The sequence below is a fragment of the Limulus polyphemus genome, unplaced genomic scaffold, assembly GCF_000517525.1.
Source record: "Limulus polyphemus unplaced genomic scaffold, Limulus_polyphemus-2.1.2 Scaffold474, whole genome shotgun sequence".
NCBI lineage: Eukaryota > Metazoa > Arthropoda > Merostomata > Xiphosura > Limulidae > Limulus > Limulus polyphemus.
Genome location: NW_013666084.1, coordinates 294264 through 303638, shown reverse-complemented (window position 1 = coordinate 303638; position 9375 = coordinate 294264). Strand labels below are relative to the sequence as shown.

Genomic DNA, 9375 nt, shown 5'->3' with positions numbered 1-9375 from the left:
TCTATCCAAATGATTCTAGTCCTATCTTACTCTTCTGGACTCCTGTGACTCCTAAATCTATCCAAATGATTCTAGTCCTATCTTACTCTTCTGGACTCCTGTGCTCCTAAATCTATCCAAATGATTCTATCCATCTTCTCTTCTGGGACTCCTGTGCTCCAAATCTATCCAAATGATTCTATCCATCTTCTCTTCTGGGACTCCTGTGCTCTAAATCTATCCAAATGATTCTAGCCATCTTCTCTTCTGGGACTCCTGTGCTCCAAATCTATCCAAATGATTCTAGCCATCTTCCCTTCTGGGACTCCTGTGCTCCAAATCTATCCAAATGATTCTAGCCATCTTATCTTCTGGGACACACATAGGGCCTTTACTTTCATATCACTAACAAGCGTGTAGCAGCTTGGATACGTAAGCTGAAACATTTTCTGTTAAACGGCAAAGCACATTTTTTGTCTTATTATATTAGGCCAATGTGTCAATGTTCAATGCTACTTTTTTTCAGTAAGACAGTCTTAAAATCTGACGTCAGAAGAACAAAAGAGATTCAATTTTTCTAAAATAACACTGTTCGAAGTTGTCGTGTTTTATTTTTGCCAAACTATTTTAAGACTCAAAACCCCATAGATATTTTAAAACATGTTTTTTTTGGCTTTTATTCTACCTTGCATCTTTTTTTTTTGTTTGCTGTTTGTAATGTTTCATAATAAAAAAGACAATGCCTTCGTGTTATAAGATCGGTCAATGCAGTGAATTATTTTGGATTTCCAACAGTACATTTTCGAGTTAAAAAACCTTTGTGAATGTTTGAAAGTGAATTCCAGCAATTTTTATTAGAAAAAAAAAGACGACACGTAGAAAACATTAAACCGTTTCAAGTATAAATTACATGTATTAAAAATATCATTATAGTAGTAGTAGTTTTATCAATCTTGTAATTCTAATAATTGGTCTTGAAAATGTATATTTTTCATAATATTTTCTTTAAGCTTTCGTTAAAGACGAATTAAAACCCCATACCTTACCTCATTTATTCCGGTTTGGAGCACGCGCGGTCATATCGACTATTAAGAACCACGTGGCTCAGTGGCAAGTTTGAGTGCTTACAACGCTAAAAACAAGGTTTCGATACCTGCAGTGGATAGACCACAGATAGTCCATTGTGTAGCTTTGTGCTTAACAACAAAACAATTAAGAATCATTTATAATTTAATCAGGTGCGGTAGATAATATTAAAATGTTAGACAGTTATTTTCCACGTCCATTTCTGGGGAACTCGAAGGAGAAAGTATCATTCGGTCTTCTTTAATAAAAGAGATGAGATGTTTTTGTTTATATCTAATGTTGTTTAATACAAAATGTCTGATCGATGTATGTATATATATATAATTTTCAATAAATATTTAAACAGCGTACGATTCGCACGTGATTTTACATTAGTACATTGTATTGTTCGGTGTTTTACTTGTTCGGTCGTTTATCCTTTTTTGTTTTTGGTTTTGTTTTTACTTTATTTTTACACATTCAAATGTATGCATAAATGTCTATAGTAGCATTAATGTAATATGTTATTGTTATGTAGCAAGTAATTTAGCGATGTTCTTGGTATTATAGAAAAATAAAAAAACTTGAAAATGATATGCCATACAGGTTGGACTAAAGCGAACATCCTAGTAACGGAAAACAAATCTTTCTTGATGAGGCTCGGCATGGCCAGGTGGTTAGGGTCGCGGGTTCGAATCCCCGTCACACCAAACATGCTCGCCCTTTCAGCCATGGGGGCGTTATAATGTGACGGTCCAATCCCACTATTCGTTGGTAAAAGAGTAGCCCGAGAGTTGGCGGTGAGTGGTGATGACTAGCTGCCTTCCCTCTAGTCTTACACTGCTAAATTAGGGACGGCTAGCGCAGATAGCTCTCGTGTAGCTTTGCGCGAAATTCAAAAAACAAAACAAAACAGAATATCATGACATTTCAAAAACGTTTATATTTACACTTTAATTTCTTAGAAATTGTTTAAGGTAACGTTGAACCACTATATTGTATTGTTAGAGCCCCACTGTATATAGTTAATATAAGAGTTTCATATATGGTATAACATTACATTATTAGTTAAGTTAGATTAGTTTTTGAAAATCATTTCTATTGCTATATTTACTATTGTTGTTGATCCTTTTTTAAAAATATTATTATCAATACTACCGAAAGTACCCTGCTCGCTCGGATCATTAGATTGATATATTCTAGATGACTATGTTATAGATAATTATAGATGCCACTATACGTCACGTTATCTAAGCTATATAAAAGCCAGCGTGTGCCACATCACGTCACGCTTGATTTTTAAACTGAAATCTTTTCTGAATTAAGGTATTATCTGTTATATCACCAAAGTTTTTAATAAAAAACAAACCTCTGTAATCAACGGACACTAAATTAATAAATCAACAAACATTTTTCCAGTTTTGTAGTTTATAAATTTCATTTTATACTTTCAGTACATAGACTAACAACAATATTAGGATATACTTTTGTTGTTAACAATACGTTCCAACATGACATAAAAAATATTGTTGGAACGCAGTGTTATCAAAACGCACTGTTTTTTCTATATATATTAGATGTTTTCATATAAGTAACTATTTCTTTTCTATGTGGTTTTTCGCTAGCTTGCCTCTTTAAAAAGATGCGCACGTGGATAAGATAAGTAATAATACCCAGGTGCACACCCTCAGGGTCCACTTGGTATGGGTGCAAAATTTCAGATTTCTAGGTTCTCTCCTCTTGGAGCTATGACAATCACATATTCTTTTTTATGTGGTTTTCGCTTGCTTACCCCACGAAAAGATGCGTGGATAACTAATAATACTCAGGTGCACACCTTCATAGCCACTTAGTATGTGTGCAAAATTTCAGGTTTCTAGGTTCTTTCCTCTTAAAGTTATGGCTGTCACACAAACACACACACCATTATATTATTATAGATTTAACTTTCTCAGGTCCGTTTACTTTTCAATTGTTCTGTGTGTTTTTGTTAAGTGACAGAAATTAGTTGATGTTAGACAAGTTGTATTTGACACACTTCATAGTATGTTTAATGTATCGTTTTTATTTTTATCACATTTAACTTGATTATATATATAATTATAGTAGATATATTCTATTTATTGTACGATTCAGGTATTTATTTAACTTCATATTTCTTATTTTGTATATTCATCAACATTGGTTTTTGGTTGTACTATCCTGCTTTTTGACTTTACGCTTGACATGTGTCATAGCAATTTATCTCAGAAGTTACACTGACGGAACTATTTAATGAGCTTTCGCTAGTTATATGACGTTCTTAGGGAGAATTGTGTCAAATTTTGTTTATACACGATTATACTGATGTTAAGATGTTCAAGAATATTAATGTATGACATTATTCGAAGCTACCAACTACTGTTTGTGTGTTCTTAAGTAAACTTTCTTAATTCTTTAATGTTATTTTCATTAACAGTATTGGTTAAAATATCTAATATATCTATTTTTATTACTTTTAATATTTTTGTTATTACATTTTTATTAAATAGATCGTGAAGATTACTTTCAGGGCCCAGATGGCTCATATAGGGGATATTCTTTGTTTCATTTTAGTTACTTACTCCAGAATGGTTCTCACCATTTTAATTAATTCTTCTCTATAGGGGACCTTCACTTAGACTTTAATCTCTTTATTTTGAGGTTCCCAAAGTTTCTTCAGCTCACATTGAATATCATTTGCTCTTGTACAAAGCTTCATGTTTGCACATGATGTGGTTGCATTCCACGTTTGTTACACATCAATGCTCAAATCACCAATAGTAGAAACCAACTTGGTTTTGATACAACTGACCTTACCGATAGCTAAACGACATGGATAAGCAGGCCTGTATCCCTACAGCCAAGTAGTTGTGTCAGAGGCTTTTATACACTATAATGTTTTGTTTAATAGCATCTCCTGATCATCAGTGAAAAAGAGACAGTATTTATTGATTTCCTATGGCAAAAGATAACCTGTCAGTCTCTGAAAGGTGCTTCAGGTTTTCTGACAATGCATTTTGAAATAGACACGAGGTTAGGTTAGATGATCATCCTTGGCCCATAAACAATTGATGTTGCATTTTCTCCTATTCGGCATAACTCATTCTCAAAGCAACTCTAGTAAGGTGAAAGATCGACCCATGCAGTATGTAAAAACCACCAACAAGTGATAGACAAAGAATTATCTTCATTAATGAAATCCTAATCATGGGATCACATTTTTTGAAATATATCTTGGGGTTGGTGATTTTCTTTACACTACTCACTTGAGTCCTCTTGTAAGCGGCCAGAAGATCTGCAGTTCCTTACAGTGGGCACTTTTAAGTCAATCCAACGGTATGTCTAATCCAGCTTTTTGAGAACACTACCAAATATACATTACATAAAATTAATATAAGATACAAATAGACTTATCAGTAAGTATTTATATATTGGTCAATCAGCCCTGTCAGTTGTAGTTTAGCTTAAATAACGATAATTTGCTTTATTTTAGTTTTAGAAACGTAACGAAATATATAGCAATGATCATCTCTTAAAATGAAATTCTTTCAAATTAATCCTTCATATATTAATGGAATAATTTTTGGAATTAATCTTAATTACACTTAAATCATATTTATTAATGATTTTTAAACTGAATGTCTGATCAAATATTTTCAATAAGCTCCTGAATCCGCATGTTCAATTTTATGCAAATACCTCTTACAATTTTCTGCATTCCTTTTAGTACAAAAATTAGACTTCGGCCTAGAAACTAATTTTTAACGCTGTTAAATATCTGATAATCTAAATGAAATCTTTTGTAATACAAGAACAATGTAAACATTAAACTAAAAGGTGAAAAAATGCTCTACTTAATAAAACTGTTCTAAGCTTTCATTACTCTAACATAAGCTGTACTTTAGCTATTACAATTTTATTTTACCTAAATTTTAATATCCACGAACTGAAGAAACATATTATGGTAAATGTCAATTGCTTTGTTGAATTCAGTGGCTGCCGTATGTCAATGTTGAAGAAAAAAACGACACCGTAAAGCTATGTGGACCAATGGCAAGCGTCCTATATTACCTGTCACGGAACCTTAGAGTCAGGTGAGAAATTCTTTCCAAACACTTAGAAACTTGGGTATTTGAAATTATGGAGATACGAGAAAATATTTGTTACTGAAATGAGACAATATATTTGTTATATGTGACTAACACTAGAAAATAAGCTCCAATGTTTAAATCTTAAACATATTATTTAAACAATAATTATCCTTAGTATGGAGTATTGTTTATTCTTTTAACATGTACTTTCATATGTACTCAGAATGAAGTAATGGCTTTTTAAACACATCTTTTTATTTTGTTGTAAAATTTGGATATTATACTCACATGCTATTTCACTGTGTACGTGTAAAACTTATTTCTGTATGTTTCTATAGACACATGGAAACCTCATAAGCTGTCAGTCGTCTTACTAATTCATACACTTCATAAATATTACGGTTTATTTTTAAATATTTATACGTATTTTTGTTTTACAACTATTTAATGGAATTGTTTTGAGTCGTGTGTTTGACGTCCACTTTTTACAAATAAATTTACTTATTTCCTGAATATTTTTATGCAGTCATGGGTAAGGCTCATAAGCCACCAATTCGAGAAAGTTTACGTAAAAATGAATACTACAATCAGTGAATTGAAAGAACATAAAACATATATCTATTCATGAACACATATAACACTGGTACGTATTATATATATTTAATTCAAGAGTAAGTCTTATTTAATAGTTTTTCAAGATCATTATTAAAAATTCTACCACATTTAACATCTTATCGATCACCACAATTCTTAATATTTCTAAAGACATTATTACAAATTTACGCTGCTAGACTCGGTAGAAATATTTATTCAACTTACATGAAACTTAGGCGACAAAAGTTATTGATTGCAGATAATGCAAATATTTTCACTTGGGTGTTGGCGGCAAATGCAACTTGACTGTTGAACTGAGCTTACTGCGCAGAACAGGCTGGGTCAGAACAACTACCATTCTCGTTTCTATGAAACCTCAACCTTTATAAAATATAATAATGGTAAAAATCTCGCCAAATTAAAATAACTGTTTTAGTCTCACTAAAAACCCGGTTAAGGAATGTTGCCTGAAACGTTCTTTTCGTGTTCACTAATAAAATTATTTTAATTTGGCAAGCTTTACACTATTATACTATTTTCTATTTTCCTCGCCTACGTAATTCTTTTATTACCTCAGTCTTTACAGTCGACAGAAAAAATGCTGTTAATTTTCCATGTAGAACCAAAACCATAACTTTAACACGTGAGACTAACTATGGCGTAATATATTTATGCAGACCATAGGAGGAGACTTCGTATGTCTTTGTATGTAGTATAAAAAGATATTGTAAATATTTTTATTGAAGAGGGGCTTATTGTTGAATATATAAGACTTTTTATTTAGTTTATTTAATATTTAATGGTTATTTAGTTTTCATAACAAGAGTGTTAAAAGTTATTTAAAAAGATTATTTTGACAAGTTTGTTATATATCTCTGTACGAGTTGTACGTTGTTTATGCAGTTTAATTGCTGTACTGGGCTTTCGTAATATTGTTGACGTCATCTTACTCGAAGCTTCTAAGTTTTTATGGTTGTGCGTACTATTGTTATCACTAGAGGGCTAGATATTTCTAGATTTTTCTGTCGCGTGTTGTAAATGCGTGCAGATACAGAAAGCATTTTAAGTTAGAGATAATTAGACCGACGTAGATTGCGTGATTGTTAGTTTAGCTGTAATGGGCGATATTTTAAAATGAGTTTCCCAGTCTACCAGAGATAAAAATAATAATTTGTCTTGTTATAGGGTGTTCCACAGTAATTGAATCCATCTATGTGGACTTTGACGAAAAGGAGACAATTATTTAAAGTTCTCTTATTTTTTGATGTAATTTTACTTTACTTTTAATTTTCTCAGCGTATATATATGCTATTCTTGTACTTTTAATTATTGAGCTATATACCCTATCGGTGACCACGTTTCATCAAGTTCTAGAGCGAATGGAACATTGTTAAAATTGTGCAGGAAAAATGGAGGGAATTTTAACGGTATAGAAACTGCGAAAGCGCTAGAAAAAAGCAAAAAACATTGATTTCATATCGTATAATTTTTGTTTTAATTAATTTCTGTTATATTGGTGCTGGACCTTTCTGGCATTGTGTATGTGAACCTTTGTGCCATTCATCGTAATATCTCCTCTTCGAACAGTTTAATAGTTGGCTCACCACTGTAGTTTCAATTCAAACTTTGACTGTTTTATAAACACCTATTCATTACCTGTGTATAATAATATTGTTTGGATTGAGTGGTATAGAGTGTATGATTTAAAGTATTTATTTAGAATTTAATTGTTGGTATATATAATATATCATATAGCCGGTTAGATGCTTTTGTTTGTGATCATTATTGTAAAAGAGTATTTGGGATCACTAAAATTGGTTGTAGAATGCAACAACTGTTTGGCGCACTTAGAAGGAAAAAAGTTTAATAACGCGAGCATTTCCCAACTTTGCTGCGAACAATTTCAAAGGAGTCTGCCTAAATAACGCTACAAAATCGTCAGTTAAAGAGGTTATTATCTAACAAAATAGTTTTTTCCCATATTTACAGGGAAAGTTAAGTAAAATAAGCTTACTTTTATTTCTTCGAACTCAGTAAGGCATTTAATTTGTTTAATATAATTCTATTACTTTTCAACTGTTAAAAAAAAGAAAAGAAAATTCCAGTTTCTCTCTTTCTGATTTGAAAGGTTTGGTCGTTTTTAAGCACAAAGCTACACAATGGGCTATACCTATGCTCCACACACCATAGATATCGAAACCTGATTTTTTAGCGTCGTGAGCCTATAGATTTACCACTGAGCTATTGGGGAGTGGGGCTGATTGGAAAGTGAAATTAGCTAATACATATACAGATTTCATCTAAGATTTAGCACCCAAAGTTTCATTCTGTGTTATTTTTTATATTGAAATAAACCCTTAACAATAAAATAAAATACTCTTTAAAAATGAACTTTCCAAAAGTAACGTATATAGATCCTAAGTTGTTTCACTGAATGACAATGGTAGTTGTAAAGATCATTGAATCTAAATAACACATTACATAGAAATATTTATAACCAAAAGTGGTGTTTGATAGGAAGCTTTTTGAATTTATTGTGCTATTTTTAATCAGCTCTTATTACTTGCTGTAAGCGACGTTTGATAAGAAAGTTGTACTTTATTGTGCTATTTTTAATCAACTTGTATTACTTGTTGTAAGCGACGTTTGATTAGAACGTTGTACTTTATTGTGCTATTTTTAATCAGATCTTATTACTTGCTGTAAGCGACGTTTGATAAGAAAGTTGTACTTTATTGTGTTATTTTTAATCAACTTGTATTACTTTATTGTGCCATTTTTAATCAACTTGTATTACTTGTTGTAAGCGACGTTTGATTAGAACGTTGTACTTTATTGTGCTATTTTTAATCAACTTGTATTACTTGTTGTAAGCAACGTTTGATTGGAACGTTGTACTTTATTGTGCTATTTTTTAATCAACTTGTATTACTTGTTGTAAGCGGCGTTTGATTAGAACGTTATACTTTATTGTGCAATTTTTAATCATTTTTTGTTATTTGCTATACTAGCTATCACTTATTTAACGCCTTCATCGGTGTCGTGAGAGTGCATATTTTATACCATTTTCTTTAAATAAATGCGTTTGACATATATTTGTCTACATACAGCGTTAAAGAGCAATGTAGAGTGTAAATAATTGCTTATCAAAATATGTTTAAATTTTTTCTTTCAGTTATTCGCTTCACATTCCCGTCGATCATCAGTGGGGCTTGCCTTTGGCAAATGGAGATTGGACTGGAATGGTTGGGATGCTCCATCGAAGGGTAATGAAACATTTCGTGTGTAGAAACCTTTATCATTGGCCTTAATGTATGAAAATTAAACACATTTAAAAACATAACGTAATAGTTTTAGCTCTAAACGTACTCTAGTGAAGAATAGAACTTAAAGATGTTTGCTGATTGGTACTAGGCAGTCAAGAAATAAATGTCGCTTTTTTAGATGAAAAAACCCGAACAACTTATATATCAAAACAAAATATTCATTAATGAAATAGTCTCTATTCTTATCAACGATACTTTTCCATCTTACAATCAGGTTGTTAATGCTCTGATCAAAGAAATCACTTGGATTTGAAAGCAAAAAAAACCAAAAAATACGTACGATGTCCTACTTTAAAACC

General features: G+C 31.7%; 1 protein-coding gene and 1 long non-coding RNA gene across 3 annotated transcripts in view; one reads left to right on the top strand and one right to left on the bottom strand.

Moving 5' to 3' along the window:
* Positions 1-3162: 3162 nt before the first annotated feature.
* On the bottom strand, positions 3163-6292 carry LOC111085568. Its single transcript, XR_002610379.1, has 3 exons — positions 5976-6292; positions 4991-5231; positions 3163-4429 (listed from the first exon to the last, which is right to left on the bottom strand). It is a non-coding gene; the product is annotated as an uncharacterized LOC111085568 (long non-coding RNA).
* Positions 6293-6414: 122 nt separating this feature from the next.
* The window catches only part of LOC111085567 (glutamate receptor-like), a 49352-nt gene continuing 46391 nt past the window's right edge, over positions 6415-9375 (top strand). For both annotated transcript variants that reach the window (XM_022384725.1, XM_022384724.1), the window contains exons 1-2: positions 6415-6455; positions 8926-9016. In XM_022384725.1, coding sequence (XP_022240433.1) covers positions 6448-6455; positions 8926-9016 — 99 coding nt within the window. In that variant the 5' untranslated portion in view covers positions 6415-6447. The remainder of the gene's footprint in view (positions 6456-8925; positions 9017-9375) is intronic.